General features: G+C 41.0%; 3 protein-coding genes across 4 annotated transcripts in view; 2 read left to right on the forward strand and 1 right to left on the reverse strand.

Moving 5' to 3' along the window:
- The first annotated feature begins 288 nt into the window (after nt 1-288).
- Nucleotides 289-1582, forward strand: higd2a (HIG1 hypoxia inducible domain family, member 2A). Its single transcript, XM_026358032.1, has 2 exons — nt 289-516; nt 1182-1582. Exons 1-2 carry the CDS (start codon nt 330-332, stop codon nt 1346-1348), a joined length of 354 nt encoding a protein of 117 aa, XP_026213817.1. The 5' UTR covers nt 289-329; the 3' UTR covers nt 1349-1582.
- Nucleotides 1583-1644: 62 nt separating this feature from the next.
- cltb (clathrin, light chain B) lies at nt 1645-6547 on the reverse strand. The gene is made up of 5 exons (XM_026358031.2): nt 6094-6547; nt 5433-5479; nt 4760-4877; nt 4508-4619; nt 1645-3261 (listed from the first exon to the last, which is right to left on the reverse strand). Exons 1-5 carry the CDS (start codon nt 6254-6256, stop codon nt 3090-3092), a joined length of 612 nt encoding a protein of 203 aa, XP_026213816.1. The 5' UTR covers nt 6257-6547; the 3' UTR covers nt 1645-3089.
- A 1062-nt stretch (nt 6548-7609) lies between these two features.
- The window catches only part of pdlim7 (PDZ and LIM domain 7), a 28458-nt gene continuing 16338 nt past the window's right edge, over nt 7610-19729 (forward strand). Inside the window, exons 1-3 of one of the 2 annotated variants that reach the window (XM_026357634.1) lie at nt 7610-7790; nt 9989-10087; nt 16976-17127. In XM_026357634.1, the coding sequence (XP_026213419.1) occupies nt 7659-7790; nt 9989-10087; nt 16976-17127 (383 nt within the window). In that variant the 5' untranslated portion in view covers nt 7610-7658. Of the gene's footprint in view, nt 7791-9082; nt 9238-9988; nt 10088-16975; nt 17128-19729 lie in introns of those variants that run through there. The other variant, XM_026357635.1, reaches the window with a different exon arrangement.

Raw genomic sequence — 19729 nt, forward strand, 5'->3', positions numbered from 1 at the left:
CCAATAACAAACATTTAATTAAGAATATATATAAATAAGTAAATAAATTCTAGCATTTCAGCGTAAAGTCACTTAATTTAACTTTTAATATAGACTTTTTTTTTCTGAATTGCTATATCCCCCTAAACCATCATTTAGACACTGCACTTTAATGAGCATGTTGAAAATAGAAACATATTTAATTTCTGTTTGTTCAAGTTCTGAGTTCATACTGTGCTCAGACGCCACTGCCTGCTTCCTAGCCGAACTTTTATTGTGAAGTGCGGGGCTAATGTGAGACCGGATGTGCCGTCCTTCAGTTCCTGTTAGTGTTGCAGTTCAAGGTAGACATGGCGGAGGCCACAACACCAGCGGTCGCACCGCAGACACCTAAAATACCGTCGTCCGCACCGGTGCCGTTTGATTTCTCTCAGCCCCCGGTTATCGAAGGCTTCAACCCTTTGCCGAAGTCCAAAGATGAGACCTTCAAAGACAAATTTATGAGAAAGACCAAGGAGAACCCATTCGTCCCAATAGGTGAGTTACACAAGTGTAGGACCCAGCAGGTAACGCAGGAGCTGCTCCTTCCTTACCAGGGATGTTACTGTGGAGTTCAACCAGTCAACCTGGGGTTCATGGACCACTCCTCTACTAACCTCCACAACCTGCAGGATATTGGCTTGTTTGCGTGTTTCACTGCAGAACTTAATTTGCTCTCATGTGATTCTCATTAATGATTAAGTTTATATTTTAGTTATTCTTGGGGGGTGGGCGATACACAATGTAAGTATTTCTGTATCTGCTTGTTGTATCTCTGCTCCATGTTTTTTTGCTGAGTCATTCCTCGTCCACAGTTTGGATTGACATGGTTTCATCTCATTAAACAGCCTCTGTTTAGTTCAGTTTGTTCCAGCTTTTACTTATTTTCCCATAGGGAGATCCACTAGTGTGGTGTCATTACCTTCTGAATTAGTTTGTTTCTGTTGTTGCTTTTACATCTTCAGTGATGAATGAATTCCTGTTTGTAGGTACGAGATGCTCAGGTGCTGCAGCACCAGTAGCCTGTTACTGTCAGGCCTTCATCTTCACACTCCGTTTAGCATTCGTTGCAGCGTCTGCTCAGTTTTTTTCCAGTCATCTTGTTCAGTACCTGTGCACAGTTTCATTAAAATCTGTTTATAAGCTGTGATTTTGTTTTCCAGGTTGTCTGGGAACAGCAGGGGCACTGATCTATGGTCTCCGTGCCTTTCATCAAGGGAAAACCAGACAGTCGCAGTTGCTGATGCGGGGACGCATCGCTGCCCAAGGCTTCACTGTAGTTGCCATTCTCATTGGTGTCTTTGCCACAGCCCTGAAGTCCAAGCAATAAAGTCATTCACCACAGCTGTTGATCAACTTAGAATCAGCCCAGATCCAACTTCAAAATGGACTTTTCTTAGTTTCTCCACTAACTGAACAATGTCTCCTGTTTCACCATTGTACTGATAACTATGTTGAGGCCAAAATTATTTATATTGCTTTAGATTGTATTCCAAACCTTCTCTTGTATTGTCACTGAAGAGATCCAACATCCGACTGTCTTCTGATATAAACTTTGATTCGAGCCTGGTGTCCTGTGTGTCTTTAAGATAAAACAGGCATACAAGTGGAATCAGGGGACGTGTATTTCTTATACCACCTTTTATTAAACAGATTATATTCAAAAAATAATCACTGTAGATGTTTCTTGTGAACACAGTTTTTATGGCAATGACTTCCATGAAAACATCTAAAGTGGAGGATCAGTATCCAGTCTAATCACTGAACATTGTCACATGACAATTGTTAAGTAGCAGGACTCACTTTACCTATGCAGAGGATTTTGGTGGCTGGTAAATTGTGACACTATCACTTGAAGAAAGAAAGCAAAAAAACAAAAACAAATCAGAATCATTCATTTGTAGAAAACTACTACCCCCAGCTTGCTATTTGGCACCTGGAAACTTTATTTTTTGCTTCTTGGAAAAATAGTTGGTAAATCCCTCAAACACACCAATTTGCACCTCAAGTGATGAGGAGGATGTATGTAACACTTTAATTTAGCTCCTCAGATGTCACCTGAACAAACTGGAATTCATGTCATTATCACTTGACTCTCCATTCTGATGTCAACAGTCTTAATGCAAAATATTTGAGGACAAATTCATGGTTAGGTGATCATATTCCACTGTTTTTTTTGTTTTGTTTTTCCAGTTCCCTTTTAACATTCACCTTTTTCAGTATTCATATTGTCCAGATAGGCAACATGTGAAACAATGTGCATGTTAATTATTTATTAACATTAATGGTGAAATGGACCTGTTATAAAAATTAAAATGTATTGGTGCTGCAAAAAAATGATACATAAAACTTGCTGAACCCCATGTGAAATGGGAAATCCCACCGCTCATCAATCAGGTGAACTTTAGATAATTTAGATGGTAGCAGAAATCTTTGGCTGTGTTTTTTTTTCTGAAATCATGCCTAATTAAAGAGGAAATCCATCTCCCTAAATAGTGGAACTGGAGTAGATCAAAAAGGCCACAAGCTTATGCAGGTAAGAGAAAATATGCTAGCTACCTTATACATGGTAATGAGGGATATAATGTAACAAGTGTGAACAAAGAATTTGTGTTTAGAAGTTTCCATTAATTAAGAGGCATACGTGGTTACAATCCTTAATAGTGCTTAATACGTAATTGACATTGACCCAAATGCAAAATTATAAAAAGACAAATTGTGCATTCAAAATATTGACAGAGGCATGCAATAAAGTTGACCTAGTAAGAATTTATAAGTTAAAGGGAAAAGAAAAATGTTTAACTTACAGTAACAATATATTCTTCAGTATAGCAATGATTAAACTGACCGGCTAAAGGATGGTGTAACAACAGACCAGTCCATCTTTTGACAGGAGAGTGAGGTTAAGTATATTATTTCAATATAATAGGCATCGAGAAAGGCGAGAAGTTTCCAAAGGTTATAAACATACCAGGAATTTTATGGAAAAGGGCATACAACCTCTGTTGTGACGTGAGGTTAAAACCGAAAAGGCAATGTTTCTGGAACAAATTTCTTCCCTGGGACCTCCTCTAGCGAACTAGAGGCGTCTGTTTGAGAGAGATGAGGACAGAACGCATTCGAGAAACATCTTTTGCTTGTTTGTTGGTTTTTGGATTGAAGTCACAGAGACGGGCTACTCTCTCCCATTCGGTTCCTGGGCTGTCGCCATCGCTCTCTGCAAGGAAAGCCTCCTCTGATGCTCTACAGGTGGGAAGGAAGGAAAAAACACGGAGAAAGAAAAGGGCTGCTATATTACACAGATTTCAGAACAATTTCAACAACTGCCCGTTAAAGCCAGACATGACACTCTACCACAAATTAGAATTGCACGAATAACACCTGTGAAACATAGTAACTTCATGCATTTACTTACACCAATCATACACTTATTAGGAAACATGTTTGCTAATTATCATAGCCTATCATCTATGTAAATAAAAAAGCAAAAAATAAGAAACTGTAAGATGTACCAAATTAGACCATCAAAAGCATACTGGTCATTTCTGTGGGGACATGCATTAGGATAAAAGCGACTAGTGGTATTTACAATATTCAAAAGCATAAGAATTCTAAACCTACACAAAGCCTATAACATCAGAGTTGGGCTGTTTGTAGAAAGCCTTGTCAGCAATCCTAGTACGCAGGCAAGGCCAAGAAAGCAGGAAAAAGAAGGAGAAAGGAGAACAGTTTCAGTGTTAAACAACAGGCAGAGAAAGGTTAAGTCCTGAATTAAAATGATTATGTAAGCAACTAGAAACAGTGCAGGAAAAAGGTACAAATAGACTAAATACAATCTATCTATGCTACTGTAACAGAATGTTGCAGATAAGACTGAAGCTGGAAAAGTATGTCAGTCACATACTTTGGCACAGGACGGTAGCAGTAGTTGTAGATAAATATAATGACATTTGCTCTCTGCTCTTTGCATTGCTTCCTGCTGGATAACTTCCTGTTTGTTTTCCACCCACTTTAACTGAACACAGAGCCCCAGAGAATTCTCTCTGAGCACAAAAAACAAAAACTAGAGGCACAGATTAAAGGTGATAAATTTGCCAGACAGACAGACAGTCAGTAAATTGACAATCTCAGTCAATTTTAACATGAAGCTTTTGAACAATATGAATCACACCAACATTTGATCCTTAGGTGCAAAACAATTTGTATATATTGCTCCTTAGAAATTAGTCTACAAAATAACCACCAAATGTGATGGTAAGGGTATCTATTCTTGGTATGTTTCTGTTTCAACACAGTGCTTATGACTGACTTGACATGCACAGTAAAAACTTTTTCTATTGAGGAAAAAAATCCAATCTGCCAATACCAAACTTATGGTTGTGAGTTGAATAAACAGTTTTCAGTGTAGTGATGCCAACATCATCACATCATAATATAAAACCAACTGTTACTTCTCTGCATGTTAACAGGGGACATGTCAGACACCAACCTGTTGTTGGCCTTGTTCTTCTCCATCTGCTCATTCTGGTGCACATGCCAGTCCTCCAGCTCCTTTTTGGCTTTCTCTCTCCACTCAGCCTCTGCCGCCTTGGATGCCGAATCTTGTTTGGGTGCAAAAGCAGAGTCAGGGAGAACCCAACAGTGGAAAAATAAGAGCAGATTCCAAATCACAGTGACTCATTAGAGTTATAAAGAAGGCAGTGTGTTATATACTATGAGTAATACCCCAGTTTTTCCTCACCTAATGCTTCAAGGCGTGTCTTTTGCTCCTCCCTCCACTTGCGTAAACTCTCTGGCTCTTGTCTCTGAATATCCACCTGTGCGATGGCTGCATAGTTGTCTGTGGGGCCATTGGACTCCTTTAGGGCGATATTTCACGTTAAGTTTTTACTTTATACCCAGTAAAGTGATGCAAATGCAAGGCAAGGTCACATCATAGCATAAAGAGGCTAAAACAAAACAGCAAAACAGACGGAAAGTTAAAGACATAATTATAACCACACACATACAATACCAGTCAACAGTTAGGCGTCACATAGAAAATACCATGTTTTTGAACGTAAAACAGATTTTTTAAACATTGATCACACAAATTGATTAAAAATACAGTGTAGACTTTGTTAACATTGTTAATAGCTACTGTAGCTGGAATCAACGATTCTTTTAAAAGAACATTTTACAGAAACAAACAGAGGCCTGTGATCAGCATTTATTATTACTGTCTTCCATTTGCATGTTGTTTTTGCTAATGCAAATGTACTAATTTAATAAACATAACTGATGACCCTTTTGCATGTATTTGTCCATAAAAAAAAAACATAGTAATTCCTATATGACTCCAAAACTGTTAACTGGTAAGTTATCTTACGTGTGTGTCTGTCTTCATATCATATAAATGTCTCTGCTGTGCTCACCTGAAATATGTCCCCATTCAGTGTGGCAGTCTCCACTCCGAAACCGTCTAACATAGTCAAAACAAAACAAAACACAGTTTAGTGGATTTCTAGGAGGTTTGCAGCTACCTACTGTGTCTTGTCACTTTCTGCTCACTGACTGTAACTGTTGTTTAACCTTTTGTCTGTGTCGTTCAGAAATGCAGCAGCACCTGTTCGGTCACTGATGTCGTTTGTGAAGCTTTGTCATTTATCACAACATGATTTACCGGAAAAGCGCAAACTGTTAACGTTAGCTAACTTGTTTTTTTTTTTTTTTTTTTAGCAAGTTACTACGTTTGTTGGCGCTGATTTAATCAGCTATAGTGAGATGATGCACAGTTTGAGATCCTTACGTACGATGACAACTTATAAACACACGTCAGCTAGCTAGATGAGCTACGTGGCTAACGGCCTATTAGTTTTAATGTCAATTAGCTTGTTAGCCAACGTTAGCTACCTGGCTGCTGCTATCTAACTAAGTTGTGTAGTTGTTCGGTAATTTATCAGTATGGAAGCATTTTCACTCACTCCTATAAGTACAGTATGAGTGCCGGAAGACATATTAGCTACCTTGAGTGCGCTCGTTTGATTGCTAGCCGAAGCTGGCGCTAAAGCTAGCTCAGGTACAAGCTTGCCCTACCATAGCTAGCCGGCTGCAGCTGAGACGGCAGCTGGCCGTCCGCTCCCTCCAGCGCCCCAAACCCTTCAGCGTCGTTCTCTATCCCCGCTATCTCGCTCTCCTGTTGAGCCAGGAAAGCTGCGGCTGGGTCCTCTTCGATCGGGTGTGCTCCGTTGTCAGCCATCTTTCACAGCAGTGTTTACAAGTTGAACTGAGCTCGGTAGGTTTTTGCTAGGCTGAGGGTTAAAGCCCTAAATCGAGCCACCGGTTGTGCAACGTTAGCCCAACAATATTACACCAGTATCAACTGTGCCAATCAGACAACTGTGCACAACGAGACACACTATGAAACAGTCTGTAATAAACCAATGAAGCTTCGGCTTTAGGCCTTCGCTGTCAGATGATTCATGATTTCTTCACTAATTCAGCCACTGTGACGATGGAGCAGGGCAGCACCCCGACCGGCACCGGGTCCCTTCGGCTGCACTTTGTCTCCATCTGCTGCTCATCTGTCGTCAGTAAAGCGAGCTGGAGGAAAGCTGGACTGTACATGCACAGACAGGGGGTGGACAGAGATGTCGCTCCTCTGAGATCAGTGTGAGACTTTAAGCACACACACGGAGGTTTATCACCTTAAAAATGTCCAATATGGACATTAGTAGTGATGGGAGACAGGCCTCAATGATTTTCACTATCCTCTGTAGGAACCTGCAGTAACATCATGGAGTAATGTTTACATTTGCTCCTTTATGATGTGATGGTGATTTTGTTTATCTAGTTGTGTTTTACTGTACTGCATGATAGAAGAACAAGATCATTACATTTCAACAGCATAATGGTGTATGATTCAGCTAAAGTCATTTATAAAATATTTATTTTGTTAATAACTCTTTATAAAGTAATAGTAGAGCAATATACTGTAGCTGTTTGCTGTTGAACCTATTATGTAGACTACTGTCTGCAAAGTGTATTTCATAATACTTTTATACCATATCTTCTGTGTAGAGCATGAATCTATAAAGTAACTGAACTGTCAATTATAAAACGATTAGTAATTCAAATGTGCAGTGAGCTGCCAGTTTATCAAGTGTATGGAGGGCAGTGTAACACAACAAATGTGCAAAACAAACTCTAAGAAACTTTGATTGTAATTATCTTCTTGGATTTAGTTTGTAGTGTGCTGTTGAGCTTCAACAGTAGCCTGGTGCTTCTACTATTTAAAAAACCTATTTAACTAAATTTAAATAAATATTCAAATTAGAGATGAGAATATGTATGTATTTGTAATGTAATGCATTTACTTCCTTACCTGTACAGGTAAGCTGATGGCTCTGTCTGCACTCATCAGTCATGGTTTTGTGCTTTAATGTGTTGCAGGCTTTGTATTTTATACATTTATATATGTATAAAACGTGATGACTTGTTGGAGTCGCTGTGATCGAGGTGGATTACCTCTGGCTGGGGGAACAGCTGACATGTCTGCAGAGCGCGACCTCTCCCGGCTCGCAGCCCCAGGATGAAACGAAGCGTCGGCCCATGTGACTTCTGACGTTGGAGCCGAGACCTACTAAAACGAATCTGAGGGAATGATCCTGCTGCTCACGAAGGGGATCCACGGTGGCTTCAAGGAAGTCCGAAAGTTAGCCGACTCAACGATTGACTTAGGGGATCCGGGACGCACGGTCGTGATGTCTGGCGAGCACAGCGAGGGACAAGAGGTGAGCGGATCCTCTGTCCTCACACATGATCGTCCTCCTTTGTGCGCGGTGGGACTTTTTTCTTTTTCCCCCTTCACACGGTTGAACTTGTTGAATGGGCTGACGTGCTCCTCGCTGCCGAGTTTATGGCTCGGGCTCAGCTCGGAGACTGGAGCCCGCTGTTCGTGTCCCATCTTGCCTCCTTCTCTGTTCCTGAATGTGAAGGTTTATTCCGCCGTGTCAGGCTGCATCGTCCCGCGACATGCGGCAAATAGTTTGCGTGTGGTTAAAAACTCCAAAGCTCAGCTGCAGAAAGTCGTCTTTGCGTTGCCTGTTATCAAAAAGCCCAGACGCATGGAGTCATTGTATTTTGAGGAATTGTGTGTGTGTGTGTGTGTGTGTGTGTGTGTGTGTGGATCACTCACATTTAAAGTTCCTATAGACACATTATAGGGACCCCACAGGAGATTATAAATAGCAAGACCATAAACAGAGACGTCACTTGAATGAGCAGCACAGGCATACCCAACACATTTGCTGGTTTAGACCGATCCTTCCCACACTGTGTGGGATTTCTTTTTTTTCTACATCCACATTAATGCTGTGACCTCCACTGTCTTCTTCTAATCTGTCTCAGACAACTCAATAGTTTGCAGTGTGCTGAAATCCCAGCTCCACTACCTGTTGCTACTTTGGGTTTGTCTGCAGCAGTCCCCCAACTTACTGTTGGCTTTTCTTGGTGGTTTTAATAATGTGAGAAGAGTCTCAACAGGTCATTAAGTCATTAATACAGTTATAGTTGAGCTAGAAATGAACATTTTAGTACATCAACACCAAATGAAAATAAATTCTGTAAAGGACATTAATTTACGTTAAACCCCGTTTTGCACGTTTGGTGGAAGGGCTTATTTGGGGTGATGATTTGCTTGTTTCTTTCCTGTATTGTTCTTTCTGTTTCCTAGAGCCCACCTCTAGTTCAGTTAACGTATCTCCTTATAAGTGAGCTCCCCTGTTGCTTTAAGAACTTGCTGTTAAAATATAATTGCTGATTTGCTTGTGCTGTGTTTCGTATCCCGCAGAAGGAATGCAGGAGTTGCACAAACTTTACTTCAGTTGTGGCTGTCTGCTGCTTCTCAACTGCACTTAAAAAAACATTGATTGACTTTTATGTAGTGGGCCTTTGCCAGAATATGGATATAGGGGTAGTGGATGTTGCCTCACTTCATCCTCCTCTACCCCCCCTTCTTTTCTCTCTGTGACTCATGTGGGTGTTGGGCTGAAATAGTTTGGTGTAGTTTTACATTCCTTATATAGCCTCTGAGGAGCGAGCAGAGTCTAGGGCTTGCCTGTGTCGCAGGCAGTGTCGAGGGGTAGGGTTTGCCAACACAGAGAGAATCTGCTTGCCCCAGCTTACTGGCTCTCCAGCTCTCTCGCAGCTTTGGGCTAGTGGCCGGCCCTTGAGGACAAGGTAGGTTTGCATGTTGGCATCTTGGGCAGCTATGTGTGCTATGATGAAGAGCACTGACACCTGGTTAGGCTGAGGGAGGAGCAGGGGCTGCAGAAGGGGTGCAGGTACAGTACAGAGGTCAGTGGTACAGCTGGACGAGAAGGTGACGTAGCTCTGTGTCTCAAGTTGTCTTTGGATCTAACATTACCTGGTTATTTAGTGCTATGCCATCCGGTGTCAGTAAATAACCCTGGTGACATTGTTTTCATGGTTTTCCACCTGTAAATATGTTGTAAGATTATTAAACAATTCAAGCAGGTTTTGTGACGCAGTGTTTTTATTTAATTCAGCTAAATGAAGAATTGTTGTACTTTGAGTTACCAGCTTCCCGTCACTGTAGTTGCTGGTCTTATTGTCCAGGAGATTTATGATACTAATGTTTTCTGCGGTGATATTTGCATGGTAGTAAACTTTATTACACTCTGAACCAGGCCTCTGTATAAACGTTACTCTCAGATTATGACACAATCGCAATAGCAACTGCATGTATGAGTCTGTGTTGTAGTCTGTTGTGTCCCTGCAGCACCTCTGAAAGAAAGAAACCCTCTTTAAAGCCCGTTTCTGTACAGGACATGTGTGTTTTGTGGGAACAATTGCAGACAATCAGCAGCTAGGCTGCTTGGATGAAGCAGAAAAGGACACATGACCTCGGAAACTCCTTCCTGCCTTTCTGACTAATGAAAACACCATTTCTTCCTTTGTCTTCTCCAAGGCTATGAACGTATACTCTGTAACCCTCAGTGGCCCAGCGCCCTGGGGCTTCAGGCTGCAGGGTGGCAAGGACTTCAGCATGCCCCTCACCGTGTCAAGGGTAAGAAAACGTTTGTTATTGGACTCAGCTTTTGTACTTTTCTGCACTATGTGTTTCTTTATGCTTCTGCATACCCCCATTAGCTACACTATTAATACCAAGTGGTGGTTTTGATGTTGCGGCGGAGAGCATGGTGGAAAAACGTAATGCTAATCAACAGGTGTTGGATCACACATCGCCTCGCAGCTTGCTTAGTGTGGGACTGTGCAACTGCAGAGCCGTATTAACATCCACAAGTGGTTTTAGAGATGTGACCGACCAGTGTACGTCATGCCAACTTTTGTTTGGTTTCCATAGTAAAGGATTTGTCTGCAGGTTGTTGCATGCATTTTCAGTGTACATACTTTTTATTTACGGTGTACTGTGCCAACACTCAGCCAGTCTTAACACGCAGCACCTGTGCTTTAATAATATTCACTGCTCAAAAGGACATGCTGTCATTTGTTTCACAGTGCTGTGCACTCTCCATGTTAGGTCACTACCTCTTCGCTGAATGAATTTCAAATACTCTATAAACTACTGTTTCTATTGAAGAGACCAGCAAGCACTTTCCAGGCCTTATATGTGCAGTGCTGCTTTGCCTGACAAACACACAGTCTCACACTTGCAGTCACATGTGCATGCGCACAAAATCATTCCAACGTTACTGCCAGCTATTGCGCATACAGATCTGCCCTACTATTATACGCTCATTCTTCACCGGCGTTGTGATACGGCGTTGAACTGGGCCAGCGTATGAACGTTAGAAATTAGCATTTATTCATTCACCACTTCTGTTAAATATTTGCGATAGGTCTGTTCCACAGATAATTGGGAGTTAATAGGTACTTGATAATAAATGGGTTAGTCTTGGTCTGAACTCCTCAAGGTTAACCCACGTAGTGACTGCAATACCTGATTAACGAGTTTGATTAACATTGGACTTTCCTTGTGATATAATTTTTTTTCTTGCCAGACAGTCACATGGCTAAAACAGAACATTAAGATGAAGAGCAGTCCTCAAATAATGCATGTGTTGCTTTGGTTAGTTTGGCGTACAGAGACCACAGTGTGCTGTCAGTAGCTCTGCACTGAGGTGTGTGTAGAGTTGCTCTAATCCTGTGGTGTGGGCAGCAGTTTTCACCAGCCTTGTCAGTACATGTCTCGTATCTGCTCTGCTCCTTGGCATGCATCTCGGCCAGAAACACAATGTTCCTTTTGGATAAATGACAAACAGTTTTTAACTGCTCATAAAAGACCAAACAGATGTTACAACCAATCATTTGAGGAATGGTCCAAAACAAAATGGGGACTTCTGGTGGAATACAGGAGTTGACTTACAGGAGTGTCTGTCCTGATGAACAAGGTATGCTGCAAGATGAATGTCATTGGGTGAGTCACTATTAGTAATTGAATGATCTGACTGGACTGCAGCAGTGGCTGACTAATCAGCCACTGCTGCAGTCCAGTTTTTCTGCAATCCAGGTACATTACACATGCAGATTGTGTTCCTCGCAGAGAGGAATATGGCTTACATTTACTGTAGTTTAAAGGATTTCCTTACAAATGTCTTTTATATATTTTGTTAGACTCTTGCGAGTCTAAACAGCTTGTTGGGGAGTGAAGAAATATATTTGTAAAATTTGATTCTCTATTACTTGTCAGTGGCTAATGTCTTCGTGGCTCGCTCCAGCCGTCCACCAGCTTTCAGAGCACAGGAGATATAAAAATCTGACCAGTTTTTTTTTTTTTTTTCCCTCTTGGGCATAGTTGGCTCTCCTCGCTGTTGTCATAAAAGACGGGAGGGTGAATCACACAGGCACAGAGGATGAGAACAACACAACAAGGGGATACAGACTTCAAACATCCCATAGTAACAGGATGAAAAGTCAGGCCTACATTCGCTGGGCTTATGTTGGATACATTTAGAGGGTGGCCTTCACTGGCTTGTAGCTGATGTGATAAGTCTCTGAACCCAGACAGTCAGTTAAAAGTGATTACACAAAGAAGAGCATGTTAAGTGACGGGGAAAAAGCTGTAAAATGCTGTGAGGCAAAGAGAGTGCTGCTGATAACTCCTGATCAATGTGTTTAAGTGTTTTTGTAAAGATTAGAAGGCAGTTGTTCTCCGAGACTGTATTTAGAGTCCATGGTTATTTCATTTATTTGAGTTTACTGTGCATATATTTAATCATTTGTATTTGATAGACTGCAAATGGGGATTTTGATCATCCTGTACCGACTTAGAAAACTGTTGTGTGTGTGAATTGCACGCCTCCTGTGCAAGTTGGTATATGGGTTTCCATGCCCTTGTTTCCTTCCTCCTCCGTCTGCGAGCCTGGAAAGCTATGCTTTCTCAGCATTCCAGGGATTTTTCTCATATCCACCCTGTCGCTGCCAACAGACAATCCTCTTGCCTCCTTTCTGTGTCCAATATGTCTTCTGCAATCACTTTTTTTTTTCTCTCATCCATTTGATGGACTCCCCCAATCTCCCTGGAATACTTTTCCTGTGAGATCAGAAGGATGAAGACCATGCCAAGACAAACTGTTAAGTCACTGTGAAAGGAAAAATAACTTTCTGACCTTAGCATAGTATGGTTACTCATTAATCAACTGAAAATATGTTGGTACATTTTATTCTCATCCTCCCTTTTTCACTTGGACTTCTCACTTCTTGGGAAACCGCTGAATTTGTTTAGTTATTTTAGATTTCTTAGCCTCCCGTTAATACATGTGGAGCCTCCAAAGTGCTCATGACTCCTCAGCATCTCATTTATTGTCAAAAAATGAGAAACAACCTTTGTTTGTCATTAAATAGGATGCCGAGGAGTCAAGAGCACTCTGTAGGTAGGGAAGCACAGAAAAAGGGAGAAGGCAAACCTCTCTGCTCCATCTACATCTAAAAAGTCACCTGGACGACTGGTACATTCGAACCAACATCGTTACAGCTGTGAGGTGACGGTGCTAACCACACGTCTTTTAGAATTAAGAAGTCATTGTTACTGGCAGAGTGGTCAAAATGGTTATTGTGGCTGATGTGTAGGAGCCAATAACACTACATGTCCTATAAAGCATCTTGATGTCTTTCATTCCCCCCCCTCCTGTTCCCAAACTCCAGCTGAGCAGCTGTCAGCTGAGCAGTGCAGGCCTGTCCTGAATACCATATTTTTGGCTCTAGAGCGTTGGTCCAGTGGGGGATAGTTGTGAGATTGATCCCGTCTGTAGACACAGCCCTCCATTATTGTGCCAGTTTTTATTTTTGAATCTCTTGAGACTCCTGTGACCTTGAGAAGACTGATGTTTTCTTAAGTGAAATTGTAATAAATGAAATCGCTCTCCTCATGTTTGGACCAGCGTCTTGTGTAAACAGGAAAAGGCATAAAATGCAGGAAAACAAAATGTCATCGGGACCCTGTTTCATTGCTGTTTCACTGGAGTCTACCAAAGACTGGCCTGCAACTTGTCTGACGACTTTCTCCATATATCTGCCCCAGATCTCATGCTACTCCAATTCGATCAACATTATGATACTATAACTGAGCCACCATCTGGTTTCTATCAACAAACACATGCCACCCCACTGAAATCAAATATTCAGAGGAAATTATAGATGATGTCATGTCAATAAGGGAGTAGGGAGGTTTGTGAATGTCTCTCCACCACCACAGCTGGATGTGTCATAGAGTCTTGTATTCGTGTGTCTCTGTCTGACTTGTGCACCATCTGTTGCTTTGTCACTGGTTTACTCTTAAACATCCCCTTTCTGACACACAGATTCAGGGAAAAGAAGGCCGTGAGAGGGCTGCATTAATAATTCAGTATTTCACCGATGGATAGTCCTCGGGGGGCACTTCTTGTGTGCCTAGTTGGATGTGAATGTCTTATGTTGTGATTAGTGCCGCAGTGTTTTAAGGGGAGTTAGTGCTAGGTGTTCGACTGAAGTTATTACGGGGGACCACGTACTTGCAGGTTTGGTTCTCCATTTCTCAGAGGGATATTTATGGCTTTGCATCAGCTGTGCTGTGTGAGTGATGTAAGGAGAGACTGTCTCTTGGCCCCCAAATAGCCGTGGAAAGAATAAAAGTGACCTGGTGCAGTGTTACATGGTCATTATACCTACAGCTGTAGACAGAATTTAGTGCATTATTAGTTTAACCAAAAACAAGAGTAGCCAGCTGAGAGCGAGCACGAGGCCGCGGCTCACCTGTGAGGTTGCTCAAGGAAAGACTTCAAAGGTGAATTCAAGACATTGGAGGTTGGCAAATGCTTTGAAATTCAATAGCATACTAAAACAGCTCGGGTGCTGTGCTTTGCCAAAAATCCTTGAAACAGGCTACAAACTGTCAGGCTAACGCCATCGCTGTTAACTCCCTCAATTATACACTCTGCAGCTCCGCTATTAGTGTGAAGTGAGCTTCAATCATATTGACACAGAATCTTTTGACAGCAGGTCTCTTCTTCCTGTGGGGTTGGTCGCGTCATCATGGCCGCCCCGTCGTGTTCCCTGGTTGTTAAGAGGTACACTACAGCGTATAGGATTGAGGAACATGTTTTCCACTGTCCTTCACCGTATTGACAAACTGCAGGGGGGGTGTAGGGTTTCCATCTGCTCCCCCCCCCCCCCCCCCCACCAACCAAAGGTCTGAGCGCAGCAACTTTAACTGCTGCCTTCTCAAGTGAGGGAGCAGCTGCACTCTGAACCTGAGCCAGGCACGCAGGTGTCTGCGTCCATCAGTAACTCAACTCACACACACACACACACAGAAAAGTATGTACATATACAACCTAAAGACTTTTTTTGGGTCCTTATGATACATTTGGAGACTGACGATACAGATTAAATCTTCTTCAATGGTGAAGTGGTGGCAAAAAGTGAATACCAAGAATTTCATCACTTCCATCATCGGCAAAAACACCTAATATGAATGTATGACCCCTCGTACATTGTATGGAAACATTTTATTTCTTTTCCCCACTCATTTATTGAGACTTGTCTTATAGTTATTCATGTTCTTTTATTTGTCATGTTAATCAGTTAGGCAGAATAACTCGGCCTTAGCAGCCAACCCGCTGGGATTCACTTGTTAGCTTTTACTGCCTAATTTGAATTTGATAAAGAGCTTCTTTTATTGTTCGCTCTGAAAACTTTTGGGTTTCCTGTTCATTCTAAGATACAAGAGTTTGTGTAATGCCTCACCCTAGTTAACAAATTAAAGACTGTTTACTTTGTTAGGATTTAACAATTACAGCTCCCTTGAGGCTTTGACAGCGCTTCTGTGGCTAAAGTTAACGGGATATGTTTTTGTTTAACACTAATTAAATAATTGTTGCATTTTAAGTAGAATGACAAGGTGCTCAAGTTTTACTACCCCGTGTAATGGTTAAAAAGAGGGGCAGCACTTGCAGCTCTCTGTGGTGGTGAACCTCAGTGGTATTACGCCAGACTGTGCTCATTTCACATTACGCCACATGTGTGGATGTCATAGTTTAAGTTCTAAAAACTCTTTAAAATTCTTTCTAAACTGGAGAAATTATTTTTTTTTCTTAACCCCTCTAATTGCTTCCAGTGAGTGCAAATCAAAGCCAATTAAAGAGATGTTTGAACTTGGCTGTAAAAGAAGCGTGGCTTGGTTTGCCTCTGAGGAATGGATTTCTACCTATTTTTAGCTTTACCGTGTTTCGATTCAAGGCAGGCCCTTACTCTATTGTCTTTGTGGGGTGCATAGTGGGGGTTTTTCAGGCTGAACTGTCATCAGTTTATAGAGGATATTACCTCCCTGCTCACACAAGTGTTTATGTTTAATGTGCAGAATCAAAGCAGCAAGTGTGGTAGCTTAGCTGAACATGAGAGAAAACTATTGACTGAACTGCTGAGTCCTCTGAGCTTTTGATGAGCTAACATTTGCAGGGATCCATGACATCAGAGAGTAATCCTAATAGGGTTTTTTTTTTTTTTTGCCAGACATCCTGGCACTCGCTCTCTTATCTGATGCTGAACACTTAGTACTCTAGTTATCTGAGAATTTGACACAAGTCTCCAGTTTCATTAAGCCGCATGTGTAAGTTGGCTAAGCTCTTACTAAACACAGCATCTGCGTTGTGTATATTAGTGGTTTTGTGTATTTTAGTGGAGGACATGGCAGACAGGGTAGGAAGTGCACACGTAGAAAACCATTACGCCATATACACGTCAAGTTGTTCCTTTTTGTAATGAGTCTCCAGCCTTTCACCATGACTCATTATATCTGCAGTCAGCATGAAGACAGGATGATGTCATGTTTTTACCAGTGAAACTGGTCTATGACTTACCTGCCTAGAGGGGAAAACAGTAGATGGGTTGTTCCAGTAAATGATGAGACTGTTTGTAACATATGAGCCCCGTCTGCAGCTTTCAAGACTTTCTTTCATAGTCTTAAGTCACATCTGCAGTAAATCATAAACTGACGACTGATGACATCATGATGACCTGTAATGCGTGTTCCCAGTAGTGATGAGTGAAATATATCAGCTGGTTCGTCAGACCCAGACACACGGACTCCCTGAGTTGATTATTAAGTGTTGTTAACAGCCAAAAAAGTCATCTGAACTTGACTTTTTGTCTGTTTAGATTTCTTTCATTTTGCTTTGATGCCGAAATGCTTGAGATAATTTTAAAGGATTGGCATAAATTATTGCTTTCAGTGGGGGTTTAACAATGTTTTCTTTCTAACAAAACAAAAGGGAAATGGAGGCGAAGCTTGGAAAAAGTAGTTTGTTGAAGAATTATTATTTCTAATATATATGTGTTTGATGGTGCTTTCTGCCCTTTTGTTTTTAATCCACTCATCTTTCAACTCATTTGAAAATCTTTCCACATACTCTTCTGTCCATCTGGTTTCAGTCTGTTTTGTTTTGCCCTCCCACTCTAGCTGACCCCGGAGGGGAAGGCGGCTCAGGCTGGTGTTGGGGTGGGAGACTGGGTGGTGTCCATTGGAGACGCCAATGCAGAGGACATGACCCATGTGGAGGCACAAAACAAGATCAGAGCAGCTACAGACAGCCTCAGCCTCACCCTCAGCAAGTAAGTTGTTTGGCAGCGCATGATGCGACTAAACTCTCCACAATCACTCATCTTCCACTTTTTTTTTCCTTGGTCAAACACACCAGCAGAAATCGCCACAGAACACACATCCTACTATATTTGTACATTTTCGGGGGAAAAAAAAATTAGACATCCCAGTGTCCTTGAATTTTGGGCCAATAAGACAGATGGTTGTGAAATACATTTGACTTATAATCACATATTCCATTATTTTACTTCCCCAAGGCTTGAATTAGTTTTAGATTTGGACCTGGCTCAAATCAAATTTTACTCACAAGTCACAACCCCACTAGTAAATGGTATAAAGTAAGTATTACTACTGGGGAGGGTATGATTTCGATCCTCTTTGACTATTTTAGTACTAAGAAGGATATTTTCAAAAACTACTGAACAGATTTTAGTCAAATTTGGTTCTAGTCCACGAGCCAAGAAAGAACTAACTAGGGTTTGGTACAGATAGTTGTACCATATGGTCATTTAGAAGGCACTTTATGTTTTTGCTTATCAATCCTGCATGAATTCTTTCCCAGTTCCACCCACATAGGTGTAGTACCATGTTTGCAAGTTGCAGTTTGATTATTTGTTCTGCAAATTTTTTATCTGATCCTCACAGAATTAGCACTGTTTTCAGAGTTTTTGCTTTTTCCCACTCTTTTCCTTGAAATGTTTGCCAAAGTATTGCTGCCCACACTTTCTGAATACATAGTGTAATTGCAACCACATTCATACGACACACACTACTGCAAAATATGATCCTATTTTCTTTATAGCTTGGTGCAGTTTTTAATGATTAAGTTCTCTCCAGTAGTCATCAGTCTTTTCTATCACTTTACTGCACTTTGATGCAGATTATAAAACCTTTCAGCATTACAGGTAGTTGTTAATAAGGTAGTGAGAATGGTGTGGCATTGGCAGAAGTCTAAATTCTTCCTACAGCAGTTTAATATCACAGTTATATTCTGTCCTTATCATCTTAAAGAAGCAGGAGCCAGGGTAAGTACTCTGCATGGCAGCTGTTTCTAGGCAGATACTGTAGCCCCCGTTCGGCTGAAATAAAATGTTTTTGAAGGAGCCACGGGTACCATAGATTTATAATGTAATCACTTTCTTTAGATTAAACATTTTAAGTGTGAGCCAGAAAAATCTTTTTTTTTTTCCCCTTTTAAAATTTTGCTTGAGTTATTTTAATTAGCACTGGATAACCTTCATACAAGCGGCACTCAAAACTCCTCCCATAACTCCTGCCAGAAAATCCTGACATATAAAGTATGTCCAAACCAAAATGTTTCATTAGGGGCCTAATTATGAGAAAGATTTTACTCCCAAAGACAGATAGAATGTAACCATTCAATAATCTAAAGCCTTCAGAAAATGAGAAGGTATTGAGTTGGTAAAGTAATAGAGCTGGGCTTCGCTGCTTTCATGGGAATCATTTAAATTTTGTGATACTAATAAGTAAAAGATTGTGCTTTGCTTTCTCTCTCTCTTTTTTTTTTTTTTTTTAAACATCGTGTTCACTTTGTTGTTCCCTGCCAAGAGAATCCGCTTTTATGTTCTTACAAATCTTCTGTATTCACTTAGTTTGTTGAGAGCGAGAACAGCCACAGGTCATTTATATCACTTTTAAGAGGGAAACAGGGCCAGAAACTAAATGAATAGCTTTAGAATTAGAGGTGTGCTGGTGGATTTTACTGCATATTGTCAAATACTTCAGTATCCTCTCACATCATAAATGTGCAAGGATAACTAAATCTGCTGTGGCTTCTAGTTCATTCAAATATGAAACATGGACACGTGGACACAGTTGACATAGGTGTTTCTTAATAATGTAAAATAGAACTGCAGGGATCCTTGAATTAAAGATCCTAGCAGATGTCGAATTAAATAATATATAATACCACCATGTTACTTAACATTAGTCAGACTTTTTTTTCCTCCTCACAATGATTTCTCTCCTTATGTAAACATTTCACAATCCTTTGCCTTTTCCTTTGTTTTCTTTTTTATGCAACTTCCTTCCCATGAATCCCCAGTTTCCCCTCTTCATCTCGCCCTCTCCTATTAAATTGTAAGACAAGCAAATATTGTTTTCCTGAAACACTTCTCAGAGAGGAGCCATTGTCAGTTTTATTTATTCATATCTTGGCTGCCGTCCATGATTTCTTTTTATGTCAAGAGATGAGAGGTGATATGGTGATGAGATATGGCCTGTTGTTTGGTTTAGTGCCTCATTTTGTTCAACACCAATGATCATCTCGTGTTTCTTTTTTTTTTTTTTTTTTTTATGGGGATGATTTTGACTTGATTCTTAGTGTTTTAGACGTACTGGAGTCAAAAAGACTGGCAATACATTTCCAGCTTTAAGAAAAGAGGTCGTGTAACATCTACAGGGAAGCACCGGGTGCATATTTGATGTGTGCGATGTTGATTACAGTATCATGGGAATTTTTTTTCCACATTTTATCTAACATCAGCCTGAAAGCCAAGCTTGCATCATGTAAAATAAGCGACCCGTGTAATTAGGCAGGAAATGATCTCATGGTGTTCATATTCCGTTTCTGCACAGATCAAACTTGGTCCA

Source organism: Anabas testudineus, chromosome 10, assembly GCF_900324465.2.
Source record: "Anabas testudineus chromosome 10, fAnaTes1.2, whole genome shotgun sequence".
Taxonomy (NCBI): Eukaryota; Metazoa; Chordata; class Actinopteri; order Anabantiformes; family Anabantidae; genus Anabas; species Anabas testudineus.

What these genes read in the sequence shown, in the direction of transcription:
- cltb (XM_026358031.2), bottom strand. Translation starts at nt 6,256, where the DNA reads ATGGCTGACAACGGAGCACACCCGATCGAAGAGGACCCAGCCGCAGCT. An exon ending in GACACGCCTTGAAGCATTAG is followed by an intron (nt 4,620 to 4,759) that starts GTGAGGAAAAAC and finishes CACCCAAACAAG; the next exon opens with ATTCGGCATCCAAGGCGGCA. An exon ending in AAGAACAAGGCCAACAACAG is followed by an intron (nt 3,262 to 4,507) that starts GTTGGTGTCTGA and finishes TCCCACCTGTAG; the next exon opens with AGCATCAGAGGAGGCTTTCC.
- higd2a (XM_026358032.1), top strand. Translation starts at nt 330, where the DNA reads ATGGCGGAGGCCACAACACCAGCGGTCGCACCGCAGACACCTAAAATA. An exon ending in GAACCCATTCGTCCCAATAG is followed by an intron (nt 517 to 1,181) that starts GTGAGTTACACA and finishes TTTGTTTTCCAG; the next exon opens with GTTGTCTGGGAACAGCAGGG.